The sequence below is a fragment of the Lissotriton helveticus genome, chromosome 10 (genome assembly GCF_964261635.1).
Source record: "Lissotriton helveticus chromosome 10, aLisHel1.1, whole genome shotgun sequence".
Taxonomy (NCBI): Eukaryota; Metazoa; Chordata; class Amphibia; order Caudata; family Salamandridae; genus Lissotriton; species Lissotriton helveticus.
In genome coordinates this window covers 684,485,711-684,511,504 of record NC_136071.1, presented here as the reverse complement: position 1 = coordinate 684,511,504, position 25,794 = coordinate 684,485,711, and the positions used below count along the sequence as shown (strand labels likewise).

General features: G+C 44.7%; 1 protein-coding gene across 1 annotated transcript in view; it reads right to left on the bottom strand.

Moving 5' to 3' along the window:
• Nucleotides 1-12,150: 12,150 nt before the first annotated feature.
• Nucleotides 12,151-25,794, bottom strand: part of GALNT11 (polypeptide N-acetylgalactosaminyltransferase 11) — a 339,938-nt gene continuing 326,294 nt past the window's right edge. The window contains exons 11-12 of the mRNA XM_078663224.1: nt 16,815-16,952; nt 12,151-12,899 (exon numbers count right to left, since the gene is read on the bottom strand). Coding sequence (XP_078519350.1) covers nt 12,768-12,899; nt 16,815-16,952 — 270 coding nt within the window. The 3' untranslated portion in view covers nt 12,151-12,767. The remainder of the gene's footprint in view (nt 12,900-16,814; nt 16,953-25,794) is intronic.

Genomic DNA, 25,794 nt, shown 5'->3' with positions numbered 1-25,794 from the left:
ATATTACAGTGCATGACTGCAATTGGCATCAGAGGAAGTGACCAAACTGGAGTTGACATCAGAAGAAGTGACAACAGATATTAAGGCCCCAAACATATGTTTAGCCGTATATCATGAGTACATCTAAGAGCATTACGAGATTTAACAAATAAGATTGTTTTTAAGAATTGTGCCATTCAAGTGGCGCAAATCCAACGCAAAATCTAGACCTCAACAAATACTTTTTTTTAAAACTCTGCCACAAAGATATTGACAAGGAGAAATACGGCAGTAGATCTGTTTAGCTAATTTGGTTACAAAGCCTGCATTTTAAAATATTTTATAGGGTTAAGGCACCTTCTGCAAAGATCCTTGCGTACCCAGTTTATCCCAGGGAATACTAATAATAATAAAGGTAAGATAACTCTGGAGGTTAACGCTTTTGCTGGCGAGATCTGTATTTTGTCTAGTCCCAGATTTGAATCAAAGTGGTATAGAAGGTTAACGTGTCAACTGCAAAATACATTATGTAACATGCAGATGACATTTGTATTTTAAGTAGACTGGTATATGGATTACTGCTTTGGACACAGAGATTGTTTTGTTACTTGCAGTTCATAAATTGTAATCCTTCTAATGTAGCACAGTGAGCTACGAAGGAAATGTGACTACTACACCTTATAACCCTCACTGTGGGATGTATGACGTTACAACGCATACTTTTACAACGCCTACCATTACCACGCAATTTTTACAACGCAGGATCCATTACAACGAAGTACCATTACAACGCATGTATTTACAACGCAGGTACCTTTACAACGCATACCATTACAACGTAAGTATTGGTAAGTTTATAATATTTTTTTAAATGTAAATTAATTAAAATTGGTATAATTTAATTTAATTAATTTAATTTAATTTATTTTATTTAATTTAATTTAATCAATTTAATTTAATGTAATTTAAATTTAATTGTACTTAATTTTTACCCTGTACCCCTTTACCCAAAAACCCAAAACTGACCTTGAACCCTAAAAATACCCCTTTACCCAAAAACCCAAAACTGACCCTGAACCCTAAAAATACCCCTTTACCCAAAAACCCAAAACTGACCCTAAACCCTAAAAATACCCCTTTACCCAAAAACCCAAAACTGACCCTGAACCCTAAAAATACCCCTTTGCCCAAAAACCCAAAACTGACCCTGAACCCTAAAAATACCCCTTTACCCAAAAACCCAAAACTGACCCTGAACCCTAAAAATACCCCTTTACCCAAAAACTGAAAACTGACCCTGAACCCTAAAAATACCCCTTTACCCAAAAACTGAAAACTGACCCTGAACCCTAAAAATACCCCTTTACCCAAAAACTGAAAACTGACCCTGAACCCTAAAAATACCCCTTTACCCAAAAACTGAAAACTGACCCTGAACCCTAAAAATACCCCTTTACCCAAAAACCCAAAACTGACCCTGAACCCTAAAAATACCCCTTTACCCAAAAACCCAAAACTAACCCTGAACCTTAAAAATACCCCTTTGCCCAAAAACCCAAAACTGACCCTGAACCCTAAAAATACCCCTTTGCCCAAAAACCCAAAACTGACCCTGAACCCTAAAAATACCCCTTTGCCCAAAAACCCAAAACTGATCCTGAACCCTAAAAATACCCCTTTACCCAAAAACTCAAACTTATAATATTTTTGATAAAATGATATACTTACAAATACTTACGTTGTAATGGTATGCGTTGTAAAGGTACCTGCGTTGTAAATACATGCGTTGTAATGGTATGCGTTGTAATGGATCCTGCGTTGTAAAAATTGCGTGGTAATGGTAGGTCGTTGTAAAAGTTGCGTGGTAAAGGTTGTATACCCTCACTGTGTTATGTAACACATCTTGTACATTTATTTACACACTTACACGATTCATTTTCAATGTATAATGTGTATGTTATGTAAAGCACATTGGGAAGAGTAGCGCTATAAAAGAATAAAAATGGTGGTATTTAAATTATTTGTGTAAATACTGGGACAGGCCAACTCATCTAACATTCTTATAGTGCATGATTAGCTCATATACAGGGGCTGAAAAAAGCCAAAAGCAGGCATCTCTTAAGTACATATGAAGTGATCACAAGCTGTGTGCCTTTTTTTTTAGTCTCCAGTGCATTTGCATCTAAGTATGAGGCTCCAGACCATGCCCAGCTAGGATCATATTGGAACAAAAGGAGGCCTGATGGCCTCTTAAGTTCAGTCTTTATCTTTGACCTAGCTGGAGGTGAAAATAAACATGCATTTGCAATGCAATCTGTCTCGCCTTTGGGACCTTATTTGTATTTAGCTATGCAGCACATTAGCCTGGGTGCTGAAACATCTACTGATCTTTAACATGGAGGTAAAGTAAGCACCAAACTGCGTGACACGCCAGGTATGGGAACACATGAAGAGAAATATTGCCTTTCAGCGGAAAACGGTATAGTCCAAAGCTCTGTTTTTATTATAAAATTGGGGCCTTCGGTAGTCATATCACTGAAAATACAAGATTTGAAAAAAATATTGTCTACAGGTGCTCATGAAAGACAATTTCTATGGACTGGGATCTAGAGAATGCTAAAGTGATTCTAGTATTTTACTGACCTCTGCAGATCGTTTTCTATCAAGAAAGTTAAATAGAAGCAGTTGCCAGAAAAATAAAAAACAAAAAAGTCCATCAGCAGAAAGCAGTTCTGGTTTTTACTGACCTCTACTGGTCGTTTTCTCTTAAAACAGTTAAATAGAGGCAGTGGAACAGAAAAAAGTCCCTAAGCGGAAGAAGACCAGTCCTAGGGCTGACCTCCAGAGCCCACAAAGTACATACAAGTATAAGTATATATTAAAATATATACAAGAAGTCTCGAATGCTCGACTTAAAAAGCCTCCTCCCTGCCTGCACGTTAAGCTGGGCATGGAAAGTATTTTAGTGGGGACCAGCTTCTCTGAAGAGTAGATGGAGCCTACCTTGTAAAAATATTGGGTAGACACCGTCTACCCGCTTGTACCCCTGACATGTTCCCTGGATGTATGGAGTTATCTGCACATCGCACTTTACTAAAACCAATGTTTAGGGCATATGGTGTTTCCACCTGCAAGGATGAATTGGAATTTTTAATGACAACTGCTCCAATGCACTAGGCTTACTTTGGCTAATTTATCAATAAGATCTTTATTGCAATCTGAGAGTGAAGGACCTGATTGCGCTGACGACTAACATCGCTTTAGCACTGTTTTAAAGCTAACAACTTGTTTTTATGTGATGTTTAAATGCTCGATCATTGTTACACTTAGGTTGTCATTTTATGATTTATTATGAGCACTGTATCAAATAAATAAATTATTGAGACAAACTTTTTAGACTCATGTTTCACTGAGACCCTTCTTCTCAGGACAGTAAAATAACTTTACTAACGTAGTGTTGCCTACAAAGGAAACAAGCATTTGCAATGCAATAGGTCTTGCATTACTGAAAGTTTGAGCTATTGGCTTTGCAAATAATAAGGCAACACCAATAACTCAAACTTTTAGTAATGCGAGACCTATTGCATTGCAAATGCTAGTTTAAACAAGCACATACAAAACAGACATTACAACTGTAAACAGGCACAAACATATACTACACGGTGACTAGTGCCACAGCTGTGGTAGCTGGCGCATAGTAGATGGAACCTCTGCTCAACACGCATAAAGATAAAAGCTATTCACACACACACACACACACACACACACACTATCGGTCTTAGTGCAACAGAAATAGCACCATCACTTTTAAAAACTCTAGGTTCTGTGAACATCTTTCCAACTTCTCCATGGCACATTTACAGAGCTCTCTCTCACTCGACAAAAGGCTGCACGTTCTGTCATTAAATGCAGCCAACAGATAGAATAAAGACATCACTGCTGAAATTAAAGAATGAACTGCAAAACCCAGTTGGTTTAATGCAGATCGCGTGCTTGACCTCAAAAACTTCTTTAAGGCAACAATGGTCCTTAACATATCAAGTATTCAAAGAGCAAAATAATTATAGACAACAATGTGTACTATAAGCAAGGAAGTGTCCAGGCGGGCACTTGATTTAATCAATATAGGAAATATTTGAAGGATGTTAGTGGACAAATATACAGTGAGATACAATCCTGTATCCAGTACATATACAACATGAACATATAAGGACAAAAAGCAATGAAGAGGGGTAGGGTATTTTCAGGCAATTTATGGAAAAGGACGCTAGTGATTGGATAAAAGTAAACCTAGCTATCCTCATATAGTTAACACTAAATAGGTGACACAATGGAAAACTGGTGTGTAACTATATCAACTGTCGACGGCGTTTCGATCCTTTACACTACATTACAAGGATCATCATCAGGACTGAAATTACATTGCCTGAATAGAAAGTATACAAGCCTGTTGAAAGATAGGGGAAAGAGAAGGCCAGAAACAATAGTTAAGCAACCATTGCTAATGAGAACATCAAGCTGCAAAATTACATTGATTAGATGCGGACCATGCTTTAAGAAACCTTTCATACGTGATATGATCAGTGAATGACGTGCACGTGTCAAGAGAACAGTTGATGATGAAAATTTATTTTAGGCGTGCCTACGTATGAACACTGGCCGAAGTGTCAGGGGTGAATTATTGTGCCTATTGAGGTGAGTCAGTGACTGTTGCGGAGGTCCGTGTGTGCGTGAGGACTCACACGTTGTCTAATAGCCTAACGGGTGGTGACTAGGGCACATGATTGGCAAGGGTTAAAGGCCATTTCACCTTAAGGTGAAAATGAGGCGCATGAACTCAGTGTACGCCGCTAGACGTAAAACGGTAGAGGATCCTAGTAACTCTCCATGGGAGTTCTGGGGACGACCTCAAAAACTGCCAGGTGTCCTACCATTGTCCCTCTCAACCTCACTCTGAGTCCGAGACTACGAAACGGCCGCCTCACATTGTGTGCCAGGTAGGGTAGATCATCCCAACCAATGCCACCCGTCTCGATCTTAACGTGTCCAACCGCTTACCACAGCCTCCTAACCAAACCATAAGATTGGCCACCAGCTTCTTCTGCCAGCCCTGGTCCAAGCGCCACACATTGAATTGTGCCTTGCAGTAGTCCACCACTGCAATCCACGCCAATGTGTCCACTAATGCCACCCCAACAATAATGCATCCACAACTGTTAACTTCTAATGTCACCACGAACCCCACTATAAAAAGGCGCCACCCAGAACTGTAGAACTACCTTTGACTACCTCTCTCAATCTGCCGAAGCCAATTTATACTTATCACTCGCACATCCACAGTATGCCCATCGCCTAAACCCCTCCCCCAAATCCTTAAAGTGGGAACATCGCTGACGAGCAAAAACCCCAGTTTCTCCTCACCCCTGCCTTCCCATGAACGCACCTACCTCTCGCAGGGTTAGTGCCCATTAGACTGTGCTTCCCAAGCACCTTACCTTGATCATCATCCTGTCCATGTCGTTTTCTTGAGACATCCTCCGCTGTCCCTCCCGAAGCGCCTGGTAAGACCGGGGCAGCCAGAAGGGGGTTGGGGGCTAACAGAGCCCATACACGAGAAGAGCTGTGCCCTGGCACGGAGAAGTCAGGGATAGTGAGGATGAAAGGGGGAAGCGTCCTGCTCTGGCGTCACTGTGTACACTCAAAGGGACGGGGGAGGGAACAGAAGGGGCGAGGAGAGTGCGCTGGGGGCGGAAGAGCTCCAGCCAACGAAGGCGGGCACAAAATAAGTTGTGCATATAATAACATAAGCCAGTCTTGTGTGCAACTACAAGATATTAAGGACCAAACCTTGCAGAAAGCTTGGGCATCAAGAAAGGTTCTTGACAGGGACGGCCCTCAGGTATTTCATAATACTCCGGTAATAATCACGCCATGAACTGTCTATCAGTTTCAATCCTGTGAGTTCATCACAATCGTCAATCTATGCTAACATATGTGATAATAGTTTCACTAAGGGACATTACAGTAAGGATATTTGTGACAATATCGTCATTGCACGCTAAGCTGGTCTGATCACTTATGATGTGAGCATAGGAATGAGTAGGGAGAGAGCAGTTTAAACACTAATTACAGAACACTGGAGTAACATCTAATGCAGATATGCCACTACTAAGCTGACAGGTCATTTTTTTCGAGACCGGACACAACAAGGATAATATCAAAGGGACAATCACCCAAATATTGTAATCTGTACCACAGAATAAAGTCACCTTTTGTTTTTTTAAAGCGTAACAATGGGTCCACAAGTTAAATAACAAGAAGCACGCAAGATGTCAGCGGTTCTTTCATTTAGTTGCTTCCCCATGAAATGGATCCAAGAAGCCATCGAGTGGTGCGCACGCCACAGCGATACATGTGGTTTCAATTATCGTGCCCGTGTCTGGGCATGATAATTGAAACCACATGACGGCCGGTGCAGGTAATAGACACTAATAGGCTGCGAGCGGAGCAATGCGCCCGCCATTGGCCTATTGCGTGCTCTCTTGGTAAAAAAAAACACGCACGCAATGCCCAATAGTGTGCCTCTATCCGTGTGCCATTCCTAGGTCAGCTTCTGAAACCCCATTTTTACCTACTAAATGTCTCGTGCTGCGCGCGCAGTGCTGTGCACTGCAATGCTAGGCGCGAGACCTAAAAATGGCTGGGCAAAAAACAAAATAGGATCTTCATCCACAATTCTACAAGGAAGATGCTCACCAGGCAAACTTTACAGGATCGCCCAAAAACACCCTTCCACATCCCCAAAAAGAAGAGACCAACTTTTGGAGAAGAGTCCACCTTTGAGGCTGGCTCCTCCTTCAAAGAGGCCTAGGGACAGGAATACATGTCCACCACCACTGCCACCTGCACCACCCCCTTTATTTCCATTCCCTCGCACACCTCCACAGTATCTACAATCCCTGCCTCAGTCCACACGGATTTAGACCAGGAAGGCCAGTACCACCATGGGGACTATGAGCTTTCAGAATCTGGGAAAGGTGACAACCCCTTGGGAGACTAAAACGTGGACCATCCAGATCCAGACTGTAACACACACCCCGTTAAAACGTCCCTACCTGGAGACACTACTGCTTACCATGTGGTGATACAGAGAGCTTCACAGCACCATTGTGTTAAAATACACTGAGTACACAAAAAGGATGACCTCAGAGAAAGCCTCTGACAGGTCTGTGTAGTACCTCCTAATGCTTGTGGTACTGTGCTTAAGACTGTCCTAAACAACTCTAGGAAACAGGTGAAGGCCCGGGATTTCACCCCCCAGGTCGAAAAGAAGTTTAAGGTATGATGTCCCCTGATGACCCAAGATTCGATTAGGGCAGATGTCTTGTCTGACGACGTATCGATGCAGCAGGGAAGCATGCGGCACACACTGAAAAATCGCACTCATCTTGCTCTCCCGATACAACTGATACCACAGGGAGTAAAAGAAGGAGGTGATCAAACACCTCCAGGAAGCCAACCAGAAAGGGGGTGAATAACTAACTAGTAGCATACAGAAAGGTGACTTCCAGTGCAAACATTAAATGTGCATTGGATGCTGCAGACAGTGCCTCAAGAGAGGTTAACACCAGTATCCTCTTGCTGTGCCACGATTGACTGCGAATTTCTGGTTTCTTGCCAGAGGCTCAGCAACATCTATAGAAGGTGCCCTTCAACGGGGAGCATCTTTCAGGCCTGCAGGTCGACAGCATGCTCAAAAAGATCAAGAAGGACACTTAAACAACCAGAGAAATGGGTGCCCTGCAGACCTCTGCCTGCCTTTCATAACTTTAGTAAACAAGAGAAGGCAGAAAGACACCTATGTGCTCCAAGAGGCAAAGCTATCACCTCCAGCAAAGCTACCAGGAGACTATGGGGCATATTTACATAAGAACTGACGGAGCACAGCGCTAGCTCCGCCACTTCTGAATCGCAGGGCTGCACCATATTTACAACAATATGGTGCAGCCCTGCGTTTCCTCCTGTGCTGGCGCTAAATTTCGCAGCCTAGCTCCAACGTTGGCACCCTTGCACCATAGTGCAAGCGTGTCTGCATTGCAGGGGAAGATTGTTTACGTGCAGGAAGTTGTCCCTTCCTGCACATAAACAATCTTTAAATGGTATGTGTAGTGCTTAATGCAGCACACCTAGAAGTTGCAAAACATCTATTTTTAATGATTGTTTATGTGCAGGAAGGGATACCTTCCTGCACATAAACAATCAATGGTGTTTTGCTGTTTCTATGTGTGCTGCACAACGCAGAACACATGGAAACAACAAAAATGAGGAGAAATTAATCATGTCTCCTCGTTTCGCCAGGGTAAGACCAGGTTCAGGGATGTGGAATCCCTATAGCCCGAGACATATTGTTTAGGGTCAACTGCAACATGTTTTCATGTGTATTTTGTCCTTGTGACAAGTAGGCCTAACCCCCTGCAGCGCAAAGCTTTTGGCTGCCAGTTTTCAGTACCACATTATGGATCAGGGAAGGGCACTGTCTGTAGTTAAGGTAATATTTTTGTCGAGATGATAATGCTGTTCAAACTTGTATTCATGGTACATTAGTTGAAATCCTTTATTATTAGGGTGAGGGCTGTAAGCTCTGACTGCACTACTGACAATGGTTCCAGTATAAAAATATGTACACACGTTTTCAAAGTTTAGCCATATGAGGTTATGTATAATGCTCCCATAATGCTCTCTGATTTGATGCAAATATCTGCAGAAATCTAAAAGCAAGATTGATGATTCTTTGCTTTCAAAATAAAACGTTCATAAAAAAATGAACGCAGAAAAAAAACATTTTGCTAAACTACTGTAAAATTTCAGGTACCATTTCTTTGCAGCATCATTTAGTAACGTGTTGATGCATGCTAGTATTACCCAAAAATATTCATAACGGAAAATCAGTGTAACCAGTTTCAATACGATTATGGGAAACTAAAAGAAACAAGCATTGGAAAAGCCAGTAGTTCTAAAATTGGTGGTCCGCATTTTAGTTTTGTCAATGCGTGACTTGTTTTGGCATGGTTTTTGTAAAACCTTATTGGTGTGGAAGCTGCCAGGCCCTCACCATTATAACAAACATTGGCAAACGCAAAAATAGTTTTTGGTCTCAAAAAGCACACACTGCCACAATAGTTACTGGCACTGAACAAAACTACTTTGTGTGCAGATATGCTCATTGTGAAAGAACATAATGCTGTCACTCACAGTGAAAACTGCAAACACAACAATGATGGACAGAATGTGGATCAATGTCACACATTCACCCCAGTCCAAAGATCTGGGCCCAAATCCATCGTTTTTCCACTCCACACCACCCTGGGTTAGACAATGGCGATATGCAAATCAGCGCTGACCCTGTGCCCCATGGGAACAGTCCAGTCCGAACTACAAAAGCCATGTCCTTCCCAGAACGGAAACAAGCATCCGAGGACCGGCCCGGTTTCGAGGTAACACCTCTCATCAGCCCGGCTAGCTTGATTCCAGTGGTGTGGAGTGCCTGGGACTCACGTCTGAGCATCCCCAGTACACTCGAAACCGGGCCGGATTTGGCTTCCTCTGAGGCGGGGGCTGTGGCTGACGGGGTACTCTTCGTAGAACCTTTTGTGAAGGAACTCACTAAGTTTGTCTCAACCTTCACCACTTTGGATAAGGCGCAGGCTTCCATAAAAAGGGGTCGCGACAGGGGGCTCGGCTGGCCGCTTCTACACCCAAGCCCCTACTAAAGGCTTCAAGAAGGCGCAGGACCAGCCCAAGCAGGAGCTCTTCCTGTCGAGGAGAAACAACAGGGGCAGAGGTTAATGAGGCGCAGGCAGAGGTCTTTTCCAGACCCAAGTAAGTGAGGCTCTCCCTTTACCTGCATTTCCAGGTAGGGGGCAGTCTAGCTCTGTTCGTGAACAATTGGGAGGCTATCACTGCGGACTCATGGGTTTTTGCAGACCATCAGGGGTTTTCACATAGAGTTTTACGGGACTCCGGTACAGGAGTCCCGCCCCCGTCCCTTGATCTTTAGGGCAGCTCAGAATGCCCTGGTAGACAAGGAGGTACTGGATCTCTTACACAAAGGGGCGATTGTTTACTCCTCCCTCCATCCAAGGGGTTTTCTGAACCACATTTTCTTAGTGGACAAAACAGGCGGGGGTCAATGCCCGGCAATCAACCTCAAGGAGTTCAACAGCTTGTTGGTGTACCGCCATTTCAAAATGGAGGGGATCCACCTGCTGCGCGACCTCCTGCGCCCAGACGACTGGATTGTGCGACTCGACTTAAAGGACGCATACTTGCCTGTCCCGGTTTTTTTCCTCCACCCTGCAGTTTCCTTCAGTTTCAGTGGAGAGGGCAGGTTTACAAGTTCACAACACTCCCCTCTGGCCTATCCTCTGCACCTTGGTGTTTCACTGAGGTGCTCAAGCTCTTTGTAGAATACCTCAGAGCGCGGGGCTTCCGCCTCATTATATACTTGGATGATCTCCTTCCTCTAGCTCAGTCCCCAACTTTGCTTGCGGACCAACTCCAGACGACTGTAGCTCTGTTGCAGAACCTCAGATTGGTTATTAACAAGTAAAAGTCCCTTGTCACTCCGGCCCGACAAACTAAGTTTCTGGGTTTTGTCATAGAATCAGTTAACAAGACATTAAGTCTCCCCTCCAGGAAGGTTTCCAAGATTTGTCTGGAGCCAGACGAACCCTGGCCAGATCCACCATCTCCTTCCGACAGGTTACCAGGATTGTGGGCTTTCTATCGTCCTCCATATAGGCCATCTTTCTGGGGCCTCTACATTACAGAGCCCTTCAAAGTCACCCATATCAGGAAGGGCCAGCAGTATGCCGAGCAGGTTCCTCTCACGGACGAGGTGAGTTTGGAGATGCGGTGGTGGCTGGACCATAAGAAGGCCTGGAACGGGCAGGCCATTTTCGGCTTGGTTCCGGACATAGTCATAGAGTGAGATGCCAGCAGATCGGGCTAGGGAGCGCGCTGCGGGGACTCCTTTACAGGGGCAAAGTGGTCCTCAGAAGAGCAACAGCTTCACATCAACTGCCTAGAACTGTTGGTGGGCTCCTTCGTCATCAAGTGTTGGACGAAGGACAAGGTCAGCTGCAATGTCCTCCTCAAGATGGACAATGTCTCTGCTGTCTGCTACATACACCACCTGGGTGGCACAAAAACCAAGGTGCTAGTGGATATGGCCAAGGAGTTCTGGACCTTTTGCCTAGAGAACAACATCTCTGTGACAGCGGAGTACCTTCCAGGGGCGTTCAATATGGTAGCGGACTGGTACTCCGGGGCTTGGTCGGATGTGAGCCTCTGGAAACTGGAACTCAGAGTTTTCCAGAGGTTACACGCCCTTTGGGGCCCCTTCTCGGTGGAGGTATTCCAGCAGGCACAGACAGGGCCGGACTGGGAACCACAACCGGCCCTGGCAAAGTGCTCGCCTCCACCCCTATCCCTCCCCCCGCAGGGGGTTAGGGGTGCCGCCGAGCTCTTTGACGGGGCCGGTTTTCTGCCGCTTTTGTTACAGGGACGATTTTGCAGCTATGCTGCAAAAACGGCCCTGTAACAAAAACGGCCCCCAGGGGCCCAAAACCGGCCCCCACCCATGCGGCGCACCGGGGGATTGCCCGGTGCCCGCTACGACCAGTCCGGCCCTGGGCACAGACCTTTCAGGACGTGTACAACCGCCTATTGGTTGACCTCTGGGACTCACCTTTCCCAGTGTTTCATGGGAAAGAGAGTTTTTTTACTGTTGAGTTGAATACTGCTGGTGATGGAAAATAACGAAAGTAGAGCATAATCCTCGCCTCCGTGTCCTGAATAGAATTGAAACTTTCCTTCCTGTCTTCTAGGAAATTTTTTATTCCATTGTTTAAGATCTCAATTTAATAACAAGAGAAACACTCACTCCAGCTATAAATCATCTGGGCAATGATAATCAAAAAAAGTAATTGTTACTATACAAATGCCATCCCAAAATGTACTGAAAACTATAACCCCAATCAAGCAATTCCTGCACACAAACATTCTTAAGCATATAATGACAGTATTTATCTCTTTGTTGGGAATATTGGAAAAAAGAAAGATTAACTCACACACAATTTATAATTGAGGGCACGACCAAAACCATCAATATAAGAATCAAAACTTTTTATTATGATAAATATGACATTTGTCACATTCAATTGTTAAAAGCATAAATTTACTCTGAATTGGCTAAAATAACAATAGCATAAAAATAGATGGTAAAACTGCAAATTAAAATTTACAAAATTAAATATTATACACATTTTCAGGTATCTTTTTCAGCCATAAAAGTGTTCTAAAAGCAAATCATTAATGATACTGTACATTTAACATTTAAAAAGGAAGCCGTCCACATCATGGAAAATAAAATCTTAAAAACCATTTACAGTATCGAATAGAAACTCACATTTCTTTTCCTAGAATACAATTTAGCAATATAGGCCACTAAAATTATCAAAGATAAAATTGCACTTCTACATTAGCTTCTATACGGTAACATGCTGCAGTGACTCATTAACCGCTGCTGAACTTGTATACCAACTTTTTTCGGTATCTACCTCCGACGTATGTGATGCTCGTGCGTAGATCTTTTAAAATGGTTTTCCTTAAATAGTAAGTGGAAGGATGGATAGCAGCTAAGACCTGTTTAAGGCCTCCATTTTCTTCTAAAAATAAGCCAGGAAAACCTTCAATGGTCGATTTAAGGTCCACTCATGATTTAGTCCTCAACTCTCCAAATGCCACTGCTGAGAAGATGAACCATCACATATAGCCATGGCTACATATCCTTTAGGGCTATGTGGATCAGCAACATTCATGCACTGCCCGACAGATACCTGGTAAAGACGATTATTTTTCTAAAGAGAGGGAAGAAAAATAATTATGTATCAAACTGGACCCATTAACTCTAAACAAAAGTACACATGTTGTTTGTGTCAGTTAGTTGCTATTCCATTTTGCCTATTTACATTTGAATATTTTGCTTAACATATTAATTATATGACACATATTTTTTTATGCTGTGCAGGCAATGTGTGGTATTCTTTCCTGGTAAACCATGGAAGGGTTTTGAGACGTGTATTGTAGTTCGATAGCAAATAGTGGATTCAAAAAGGATTTCTTAGCTAAAACAAATTTTCAATTCCATCATTTGCAAGAACTTTAAAAATACAAGCAAGAGCCTCAAAACATTTGTTAGTATTTTACAGACTACTGAAGGATGATCTAAGCATTGTGGAGATTTATGATTAGATTTCTAAAATAATTTAGAAAAAAAATTGTCAGGAGTCAGAAGCCGGCAGAAGCTATAGTTAGGCTAGATCTTGAGCTAGTCTGCCTCATGCCCTGCTCTAAAACAACTTAACTGCAAACCTTCTCTCTACATCCACACAGCAATTAGACTTTGGAAAATAAATAATAAGCAGATAAAAACTAAGGGGCAGGTTTATCAATCTTTCACAAAGCGCATTGCAGTAAGCCACTTTGCTGCATTGCGTGAAAGGGAAAAGACAGGAATCTGTCGTCTTTAACATTATACGGCTCATTGTTGTCATTTTTTAGCCCTCGGGCACTTTTGGCTGCTAGCGCCAATGCAGGCCCCCTGGAATCATGTTGCAAGGGTGCCTGTGTTGGAGGCAGGATTGTTTTGTGCAGCAAGGGCACCTTCATGCACAAAAACAAACCTGAGAGGCATTTCCCTCTTTCCTCTTTTTTCCACACAGAAGAGGAGAAATAGATATATTTTTCCTCATTAAGCCTCACCTGTGACATTCCCAATGGTAAATCTGGGAATGAGCCAAAATCCAGGGGTGGCTGTGTGGGAACACCCATGCTCCACCCACGAAACGCCTCCTGGGTCAGAGTAAGGCAAGGCAGCCATTTGTGTGGGCTTGCGTTACTCTAGATTTATCAAGCCATGCAATGCCACTCTATGTGGCCTTACGTGGCTTGATAAATCTCACTTAGGTTTTGCGTCGCCCTTGCGCCCCGTTACATGGCGCAAGAGCAATACAAAACCTTGATAAAGCTGGCCCTAAGGGCCTGATTCACATAGTTATTTGTACCCCTCAGTAGTACAACTTAGTTGCACAAATAAATCCTTTTGTAAGGGTAAAATCCCAATCTGAAATCTTTCCTTTGAAAATGGGATTTGTAAACATGCAAATCTAACATGTGATGTGTAATTTGCAGCACCAAATGTTAGGGGCGTGTTTGTGGATGCTGCTGGGATGTTCCACCTGCTAATGCAAGTAAACACCAAAAACTCGATTTTGGATGTTCACCTACCACTTGCAGGAAATTCCCTCACTAGAAATGCTCACAAATGTGCTCCTATCACACCAGGAGAAAGTGTGTTTCCAGGCCGGGAATGAGGGATAGCTCCATATTTAATGTGACTGCAAGAGGGGAAAGTAATTACTCCACAGAGAAAAAAAAATGGTTAGATGTGCAAATATGTATTACAGGCAAATTTCGTCAGAACGCTTTAAATAGAAATTGTTTGTGCATTTTTTTTAAAAATAAATGTGACAATACCTGGAACACTAAAACTGCCATTGTGTTCCAGGAGTACTCTAGGAATTCTTGATAATTGCTGGAAAATCAGAAATTTGCTATAAGCTTAGCCATACCTTTAACGTACTTCACACAGGGGCCTCATACTGAATTATCTGAATAATACAGTGTACATAACCAGAGTAATGAAAGGTCGCATGCCGATAACATCTTTGGTGGCATTACTACTCTGAGAAGGGCAGAGTGCAGTCTAAATCACTGATCGTAGTTAATTATGATTCCCGAAAGAAAATGATCATTATGTGAATCCAAAAATGTAATTATATTTGGCCTATAATTAAGGGAGTTAGAGCCCTGATCACTTAGAACACAGGACTTGAAATCGATGGCATCACTATCCGCTTTGGGATGAGATAACCGAGCATTTCTGGACCAGCATTTCCCGGAGTTCAAAAGGAATTAAAAATTAAACCGGGAACCTCACCTAGTCGTCAACCCTCACGTCCCTTTCCTCCCCTATCAAAACAAGCCTCAATAACAACTGCATACAAAGCAATCCCAAAAGTTTCACACTCAAACCAATAGCTAACACCTGCCTAGATAAGCTTTACTGGTCAATATCCTAAGCCTGCTTACCCACTATCCATATATACCCTGTGCTATAATGTGACAGAATATCGAGCAATGAGAAGACATCCTTATGCCAGCAGTCTTTGACTCCAAATTTGTGATACACCCAACTATGTCCTATGGACAGTTGAAAATCTCTCTCCACAATTAATATTTTCATTTTTTGTGTTTTGTTCCAGGTCCACAGTTTAGGATACACCTATTGAAGCAACATTAAGGATAATTTGCTGGGCATCTAACTTGAAGCCTACTTGATGCAACCTTGACAATATTTGCAAGATAATTCCATGGCAGCATCCATTACCACATAATCTGCTGTATCTTTAAAATAGATTAATACCTTAGTTGAGCATAACACACGGTAGGAGGAATATTTTAATGAAAACGGGGATTTGACAACACCTCCCTCAACTTACTACCTTGCCTTAGATTCCTAAGTGTCCGTTGTGGAATATAGAAGACCAGGAACAAATTAAACCAGAGTCTGCGCTCGACCTAAGAATAGTGACGTTTTCAATTGCACAATTGACATGTTGCTATTGACTTTAGAAGCTATTGTTCTTTCTTCTGTAAGGGCTATGTGGCCAACAAGTAGAAGTCTTGGAATGAACAGATCGAGAGGAATCTGCAGTGAAATCTGAGGTGAATAAAGTGCTTTGATACACTATTTAAAGTTCAAAAAATTGAATATGCATGACCTATTATTCAGAGAGACTTTCTTTTCATTTACATTAATCTAAACGGGGAAAGCAGCACAGTTCTGCTTTAAATTTTCATTTTATGTGAAAACTAGCTGTTCCCCCCAAAAAAGAAAAGCCACATAGGGATTTGTTATTTAAATATTGAAAAACAGATTTCTCCTAGTTTAATGTATCATGAGACTACACACTTAGGGAGCAATATTCATAATCTATGAATGTGAATGCAGACACGATGATGAAGAATACAGATTCCCCAAGGTACTGTAGATCTCGAGCCAGCTACTTCTCTTGATAAGTCAACCAGAAATGATAGGACAACAGTCCTGGTTGTAGGCATGAGTTCAATATATTATGTGCTTAAATTCATTTGTAGCCACGCTGGTTCCAAATTGTTCTGAACATTTAACTTCTATGAATTGTAAAATGTTAAAAGGAGCAGCAAGGGTGCAGGGATCTTTAAAACAAATGTAAAAAAAATAAGAATACGTTTAGAGCATTTACTTTGAATTAATTAAAATAGGCACTGGGTTTAGAAGATAGCATACACAGCTTGTGTTTCTTCTTTAAGACAGATAGGAAAACCCTTGATAAAAGGCTGTGTGAGGTTTATGTGTTTTAAATAATTATAGAATGCAAGTAGCAATCAAAGATCAAAGATGGTTGTCTTGGCATCATGCTAATTTATTGAAACAAAGAACTCCCAGGATTGGGATCCAGGTGGGCGATGACACTTGAATCAATTATGTAAGCATGTTTACCCATGCAATCCAGATATATGCATATTTGTGTTGCTTTGCAAAGGAATTCACAATTTCTTCTATCCTTCTTTTTTGGTGTTGTTTTGTTGGATAATAATCAGCTGATAATAAAACCAATTGGAAGAAACCCCAAATCACACATTTAGACTTAAAAACTTGAAACACTCACGCCAAAAATCCACTGCTGCGACCCTCCAGACCCGTGACACTTCATGAGACGAGGCGGATCTGATGAACGAGTTTCTGACATATCCAAGCAGAGGAGATTGCTTAATATCAGCTCATGCTCTTCATTGTAAACCCATACCTGAAAACATATGAGTATAAAATAAAAGCATTAGATCAGTGCTGTACCATAAAAGTGCCTGAGAGTCATTATTGTGAGCAATTCTGTGTACGAAGTTAGGGAAGACGGAAACTTTTATAAAGACATATATCAACTATTGAGAAACCTAACCAAAGGGCAAACATGAGCAGATTAATCGACTAACTAAGATAGGTTTGGAAGATATATTCACTCTTGGTTTTAGCATCACAATTTGTTAATTATCAAAGCCTTTGACATGCTACAGTTGGTGTTCTAGTCATACCTTCGGCGAAACTTGTTTTGCCCCTTCTTGAAATCGGGTAAGTGTGTCTAAAGACTGACAATGAGGGTGACATTTCTTTTGGTGAAATTTTAGAATGCCCATTTATTATCGGTTGGTACACAATGTCAATTATTTTTTTGTTTTAACTAAATGATAGGCATCCCAAGAAAAACAATCACCAGAGTGTAGGAAAGTGCCCCTTTGTGACGTTGTCACCCCCACTTTTTGCCTGGTATTTGATACAGTTTTGACTGAAGTGCACTGGGGTTCCTGCTAACCAGGTTCCAAGTGCCAGTGCTTTTTTCCTAAAAGAAGGTAACTGCTCAATTGTTACCAAGTTGACAAGACCTATTAAATGGTACCCCTGGCTCCTAGGGCATGGGTACTAAAGAGGGTCCCCTAACGGTGGCAGCATGTATTGAGCCACCCTAAGGGACATTGGAGGCTGTGTGAAATGGTGTAAACAAATGTGAAAACGACATGGCACACACCATGTGTGCCATGCCCACAGACACTGTATGCAATATATGTAAGTCACCCCTGCACCCGGCCGTATAGCACTAAGGTAGGGTGCATTATATTACATGCGAGGGCCTATCTGAAAGAGCAGATAAGCCCCTGTGCTATCTAGTTCAATTACTAGATAGTACAAGTGAACAAGGAAGACATCTTAAGTATATGCACTGGGCATTACGAATTCCCCAGCTACATGATGGCTTCACTGAAACCTATGGTGTTTGGTATCAAACACCTTGTCTTAATAAATGCGTACTGATGCCAGTAGTGGATTTATTAAGATGTGCACCATGGAGGTGCCCCCTGAAAACCTACCAGCCTCTTTTTGTGCTTAATGACTGGTGTCTTCTAGTTTGCCACCACAGACACGTTTCTGGCCCCTTGAGGCAACAGCCAGCTCAAAAACAATGCCTGCTCTGGCAGAAGGTGTTTACTCCTCCTCCAGTAGGATGGCTAGTGAATCTGCATACAAAGGCCAGAGGCTTCAAAGCCTCTGCTGCCTTTGATATGCGACCCCGGCTTCCCCCACACCTGGGAGATGCTTCCCCTGCCCTGAGGCCTGTGAGAAGTTGGCCTGATATATGATGCTCACTAGTTCTAGTGATCACCTTGTATCAGTCCAAACAACCCTTATGGTGATTGGTTGTAAGTCAACCTTATAGACCAGCTATCCTAATGGTAGCATGGACAAAGCAGTCTTAGGCTAACCTCTTTTGGCATGTGAAGCCAGCTGTTTTACCACAATATAACCCCTTGAATACCAGATGAAAGGACACCACACAGGTTGTTATGAAAATAAACAGTATATTTATTAATAACAACACCTCTGAACTATTTAGCAGGTCAGAGGGCTAAGCACATGACAATCTCTTGCGACAAATACGACAAGTTGCACAAAATTACAATGGTGCCCTAGGGGCACGACAAACCATATACTAAGTAAGTGGAATGTGAAAGTCGATAAAAGGAATGGAGCTGTCCAGAGGCTGAAGGATCGATGGGACCACGCTAGACTAACTCTAGGTAAGTAATAGGAGGCCCACGGAACGCGTGTGCAGAGTGTGAACTCACACGCGAGATGCGTAACAACGTCTATGGACAGTACAGTTCAAGTTAAAGGTAAGTACGGACAATCCTGACTAGGTAGGACTAAAACGACTGTGGAACTGGACAGTTAGACTACCCTTGAGCACCGAAATGCTCTCGTTACCTCACCCACGGGCTGCGGGTGCATAGGTGCCAAAGTGTGTCGGGTTCTCGCGTTGAAGTCAATGGAGCCTGAATGAAAAGATGCTGCAGGCGACCAGGAGGAAGATGTCCGGTGCGATCCAAGGGTGGATCGGTGAAGAAGAGGACCTGAAAGCAGAGGGGACAGTGTTCAAAGTCACTAGCCAGTGACCGGTGTGGAACCAGGAAGGAACCAGGTGCTGTTGTCGCGATCAGGTGAAGAGTGGACGCTTGACTCTGCAGCCACGTGGACCAGGAGGTGTCTTCGACGACCAGGATGGAGGCACAAGCAGGCTCTCGCTGTCGGCGGTGTCGGATCCGGGATTGGAGTCAACAGGCCTTGGCAAAGGCAACCCACGCGGAGAGTGGATAAGACGTCTGATGCGGACTAGGAGAGTCCGGGGTGCCCCTCTTTTGGAAGGGAGCAAGGGCCAGTCTGGAGCAACCAGACCAGCAGCAAAGATTTAAAGGTTCGTCGTCTAGGAGGCCACTAGCCAGCCGGCAAGTGACCAGACAACGCGTTGAGCAGCAAACAAGCAGAAGGGCCCCACGCAGATCTCGTGGATGCTGGAGGGCTGATCTTCGGTGCAGGGGCTGCTCGGGGCTGGGGCTTCTCAGTCCCCAAAGCACTTGGTCGAGTTTACCTCGGGAGTCGTGCTGGAAGCGAAGTGCAGTTTCTTTCAAGATGGCCGGTCCCACGTGTCTCGTCGCACCCACGGATCTCAGCTGTGCTGCAGATGTAGGTTGAGGTCGAGAGGTCTGGGAATCCAGGTCTCGTCGGGCTCTGAAGTCTGGATCCTCGAGGGAAGACGACAAAGTGAAGCCGCTGGACGCTTGATGGTGCCTGCAGTTGCAGGGTGGACACTCCTTGCCCACAAGGGAGATTTCTTCAGTCTTCTGTGGAGCAGAACGTCGAAGTCCAGAGTTTCTTCTTGTAGAGTAGTTCAGGATTAATCTAATTTGGAATGGGACCAGCTCCTACCTTTATCCTGCTAAAGGGGGCTGCACTACTGACTAGGTCCCTCCCCTGGGTGGGACCAGGAAGGGGGGTGGTTACACCCCCTATCCTTTGTCCGGCTTCCCGCCAGAGCTGGGGCTGGAGTGCCCCAGCAACTGGTTTGAACCGGTGTATGCACAGGGCACCTTGTGCGCCCCAGGCATGTCTCATTCCTTTCAGGCCTATCCTACCCAATACACAAAATCCTGTCTGGGGTGGTGCTAGCACCTCCCAAGGCAGGAAACCCTTTGTCCAAGCCTCCCTCGCTGGAAGGACTCCCAGCAGCAGGAGGTCAGACTTGTGTCTGTGGTGGCAGCATCCATTTTGTGATGCCAAGGCTCGAGTTAACTTTAACCGGGGTTCACAGTTACATACATGTCGTGTCCCTCTAGAAGGGTGGAATGCTACCCCCGTCGCCAGAATTGGCGAGGGGGTAGTATTCCAATTCGTATGCCACCTTACTCGACATGTGTTGATAATGTTATACCAGAGTTAGCATTTAACCGCGAGGTTGATAATGCACTTAAGAGTATATGGTATAGCGTTATCATGGAACAGCTATTGGGACTTGGTTCCGCAAGCTGCAAACGGGCTCAGCTCATGCCAGAGCACCATCTCACATAATTCCAAGCACTCTGCCTTCAGGATTGATAAGGCCTTCCATAGGAGTGACTGATAGGAATATATGTGTCCATTTTAGGGTTAGATATAGGTATACTATATCTATAGCAAAGGGTGATTACACCACCTTGCCCCAGCTGTCATGCAGCCAGTTGTGTCAGTTTTAGATGGCCAGCCAGGGGTGGCATAATACATGCTTCAGCCCCTGGTAGGCCCTGGGTACACCTATGCCCTGGATATCTAAGGTACACTGTACAGGGACTGATAAGGTGGCCCAGTACCAATTGGTAAATGCACCTAAAGTACATGGTTGTCAATTTAGAGAGAGAACAGCTAGGCTGTGGGTCTGATTAGCAGGCCTACAGCCAGGGAAAGTCGTAAACCAGTGAAGCAAAAAGCAAAAATCTGGGGTGACCATAGGATTGCAGACCCCACTCTCCTACAAGGCCCATCTGGCAACAGGACAGGTGGGAGATTAGATATTCAAGTAGGAGTGTTGCACCACGATGTTAGTCACACCCTAGGGTGGGCTGCCTGATGTGCTCCACAAAGGAAGGATTCGATCATCTTAATTTTGTTGTAATTAGGAACTGTTGCACGCACAAGGTTATGCCCACTCCCCAAAGGAAGTGGTCATAGAGGAGTTGTAGTGACCCCAAGGCATAGTAGTCCATTGGCTTCACTCCCCTTAACGTCTCTAAATTCAGTATTTAGGTGCCCCCATGACACCAGGAACTCAGATTCGCCTGAGTAAAGTAGAAGAAGGCCAAGAAAAGCTGAAGAGGCGAGAACTGTGGACTACCGGTGGACTTTGGTGCCAAATCTTGATTGCCTGCGTCTGTCCAGACAACTGTGACAACCCGACTCTTCCTGCAACTGTGCATCCTACAAAAGCCTTGGAGGGCTGCCAGCACTTCGTCAAACAGTCAGAATCTCCCTTGAAGGGGAGGAGCCACTTCCCTGCAACCTCTGATTCATAATTCTGCTAACCACTGGTTTCACCGATGCAGCAGCAATCCAGGAGGAAATCAACTAACAGATCCATCTCCCCACCAAGTTTGGAGACACAAGGACAGCCAGGAGCAGCCCTGCACCAATACCTGCGGTACCGACCTCTTGCAGTCTAATTCAACCTCCAACACTGCCAAGACCGACTAGTCAATGAGGGTTATTAGCATGGCAGAGGCCAGCACAGAGTGGCCTAGTTGTCTCTGGGAGCGTTTTTGAAGCACGAGAACAGCCAACCAAAACCCTTTGCACCCAAGCGCCCCAGCCCAGGTCCACAAACACCAACTGTGCCCTCGCTGCTCCCAAGACCCTCATGAGCAGAGCCCCCCGTTGGTAGGAACTCCCAGGCTTGTCCCCAAGTGCCCCTCTGACGTTTGTTTCTAGGTCCCCTTGGCCAACGGTGTAGCACAAGGCTACCAACCAGTCCAGCATCTCTGTACCCGTACACTCCAGGGCCGGTAAACCCGATCTGCTGGTGGATCTTGTGAACCTGACCCCCTAACACCTTCAGTACTAATAGAATTGCAAATACTTGAATAAAGTATATGTTTCTTTCTCCGTAGGAAAGCCTTACTGTGTAAAAGCGCATTTGTGTGACATTTTTGCTTAACTTTAAAAGCTGATAGATCAAAAAGTACTTACCCGATTACGAAGTTCATGGTGTCAAAAATACATGCTATACATGTTAGTTTTTTTAATTGGTATCAAGTTTCTTCTGGAGTGTGTGTCTCATTTATTGATGCTGTGTGTACAACAAATGCTTACCACTAATCTCTAATAAGCTTAAACCGCTCGCCCACACTACCATAAAAGAGAGCATTTGGGATTATTAATTTTGCCCCGTAAGTCAATAAGGGTCGTCTGGACTTTCTACAAAGTGTACCTATGTTGACCAACTGGCATGGGTGCAAATTCAGGACGGTGAGTGTAAAAATGCAGGACAAAGGGTCAAAATTCAGGACACAATTTTACAGACACATCAGAGGAAGTCGCGCAAGAAATGCGTTACTTACCTGTAACTGCAGTTATCCAGTATTAGTGTCTTTCATAGATTCACATGCCTGAATCATTCCCCGTCGTCGAGACGGGAGCCTCCGATATATATAAAAAAAAATGTCCTATAGACATACATAGAAAAGAATAGGCCTAAGGATCTCACCTTAGTGTCCTATCCACGTCCTTTTGTAAAAAGGACCAAAACAGAGTAGGCCCAAGGATCCCACCTTGGTGGCCTATCCGTGTCCTTTTGTAAAAAGGACCAAAGTAAAGAAAACTAACCAATCAGCTACCACCTCCTTCTAGAACCTTCCTGTCAGGAGCCCAAGTCTCTCAGATTTTCGTACGCACCAAGCTAGTTAGGCGTAAACTTGTTAGAGAGATAGGTGAGTCCTTCCAGGGGAGGCGGGAGGGTGCATGTGAATCTATGAAAGACACTAATACTGGATAACTGCAGTTACAGGTAAGTAATGCATTTCTTATCCAGTATTTGGGTGTCTTTCATAGATTCACATGCCTGAATCAGAGTAGCAAGCAATACATTATGCACATTTTTTGATGGAACATCGTATATGAGTCTGTAGATAATATATATCACTCGACTGTAAACCACCAAAATGCATTGTCAGGTAAATGTTAGTAAAAGAATGTGCATACCAATAAAGGATGGAGGGATGTAGGAAGGCTCACCTCACTGGAATAGATGGCGAAGCACTGCTCGGCCCACTGCTGCATCCTTCATCAGCTCATTATCCAGGCAATAGTGCGTGGTGAAGGTGTGCGGGGACTTCCAGGTCGCCGCTCTGCAGATGTCCAATACCGGCACTCCAGCAAACAGCGCCGCAGACGTGGACATGGCTCTTGTCGAATGAGCCTTGACTCGTGAGTCCAAAGGCCGTCCGGCCTTGTCATGACAAAAGGTGATCGCTGAAGAAATCCACCTTGAAATACTTTGTTTTGTCAGGGGCATGCCTTTTCGTGGTCTACTAAAGGCAATAAAGAGTTGAGATGACTTCCGGAAGTGTTGAGTCTTGTCGATGTAGAATTTAAGACATCTCTTCAGATCTAATTAATGCAGAGTTCTCTCGGCTGCAGTGGTAGGATTTGGAAAAAATGACCTGAGTACCACTGGTTCGTTAAGGTGGAAGTCCGAGGGGACTTTCGGGATAAACCGAGGGTTAGTTCGTAGAATGACCCTGTCTTCCCTGAACTGCATAAAAGGATCCTGGATTGAGAGAGCCTGCAACTCGCTGACCCTTCTGGCAGAGGTTAAGGCTAGGAGGAGGGCCGTTTTCCATGAGATGAATTTGATCCCTGCTTTATGGATGGGTTCGAAGGGGTGCTTCATTAATTGGTGAAGGACCACATTGAGGTGCCACGACGGAGGGATTGGCCTTGGTCGTGGGAAGGACCTGAATAGACCTTTAAGGAATTGTTTTATAAGTCTGTTCGCCCACAGGGATGGACCCTTAGAAGTCCTTGTGAATCTGGAGATCGCCGCTAGATGCACTTTGATGGATGCGTGTGCGAGGCCCGATTGCGCTAGATGCAGTAAGTATGGTAGCAGCTGCTGTGGAGTGACGTGGAAGGGGTGCAAGCCTTTAGTCACACACCAAGAACAGAACCGCTTCCATTTTAGTGAGTAGGTTTTATTAGTGCTGTCCGCTCTAGCCTTTGCAAGGACATCTCTGCACTCCTGCGGGATGTTTAGGTGGCTGAATTTGCGGTATTCAGGAGCCAAGCTGACAACTTTAGAGAGCTCAGATTCGGGTGGAGAACCTGCCCTTGGGACATTGTGAGCAGGGCTGGATAATGATGGAGGCGAAGAGGTGGCTGGGCAGAGAGGCGATGAAGGTCCGTGAACCAGTGCTGCCTCGGCCAGGATGGAGCGATTAGAATCAGAGTGCAGGGCTCCGACTTCATCTTCCTGAGAACCCTGGGTATCAGTGGAAATGGCGGAAAGGCGTACGCAAATACGTTGCGCCATGCGATGGAAAATGCATTTCCGAGGGTTCCTGGGTGGTGATGCCTGCTTGCGAAGCTTGGGCATTTGGCGTTCTCTCTGGTGGCAAAAAGGTCTATTCGGGGGGTTCCCCACTCCGCGAAGATGTGCTCCAGCACCTCCATGTCCAGCTCCCATTCGTGGGATGGGGACCTCTCTCTGCTCAGAGCGTCCGCCAAGACATTGTCCTCGCCCGGGACGTACTCCGCTTTCAGCGTTATTCCATGTTCCAGAAGCCAGTTCCAGACTCTTTGCGATTCTCGAGATAGTGAGAGCGATCGCGTCCCCCCTGTTTGTTCAGGTAGTGCATCGTCGTGGTGTTGTCTGTCCTGACGAGCACTGGGGAGTTTCGAATGCGAGGTAGGAACACTTGTAGAGCTAGAAAGACCGCTCTTAACTCCAGTAGATTGATGTGGAGCTTGGTTTCCTGTGTTGTCCACTTGCCGTTGATCTGGAGTTCTTGGAGGACCGCTCCCCAGCCTTCTAGGGAGGCGTCCGTTGTTATTACATGTGGTTCTGCTGGAAGCAGGAACGCTAGTCCCTGTGACAGGAACGATCTCCACCACTGTAAGTGGTTGACCATGGTTCGAGTGACACGTATGCGGTCCTCGAATGATCCCGCAGCTTGTGTCCATTGCTTCGTGAGTTCCTCCTGGAGAGGGCGCATTTTGAGGCGGCAGTGGGGAATGAGCATAATGCATGAGGACATCATGCCAAGGAGGGACTTGAAGGTGCGGACCGGTAGAGTCTTCCGTGACGCCACTAACGTGGCCAGGGAGATGAGTTTGACCTTTCTCTCCTGAGAGGGGAAAGCTCTGACGCGTTCCGTGTCCAGAGTCGCTCCAAGAAATGTAATGACCTTGTTGGGTTCCAGTGACGACTTCTCGCGGTTGAGGGTCAAACCTAGTCGGTGGAAAATATTCAGACAGGCGCTGGAGGATGTGGCTACGGCGGTCGCAGATGGTGCCTTTACCAACCAGTCGTCCAGGTATGGGAAGACCTGGTGACCCTGTTGACGAAGGAAGGCTGCTACAGGGTAGAGGCATTTGGTAAATATCCGTGGAGCAGATTTGAGGCCAAACGGAAGGACACGAAATTGGTAGTGTTGTCCTGCTACCGCAAACCTGAGGTACTTCCTGTGCCCTTTGAGGATAGGAATATGGTAGTAGGCGTCCTGCAGGTCTAAGGACGT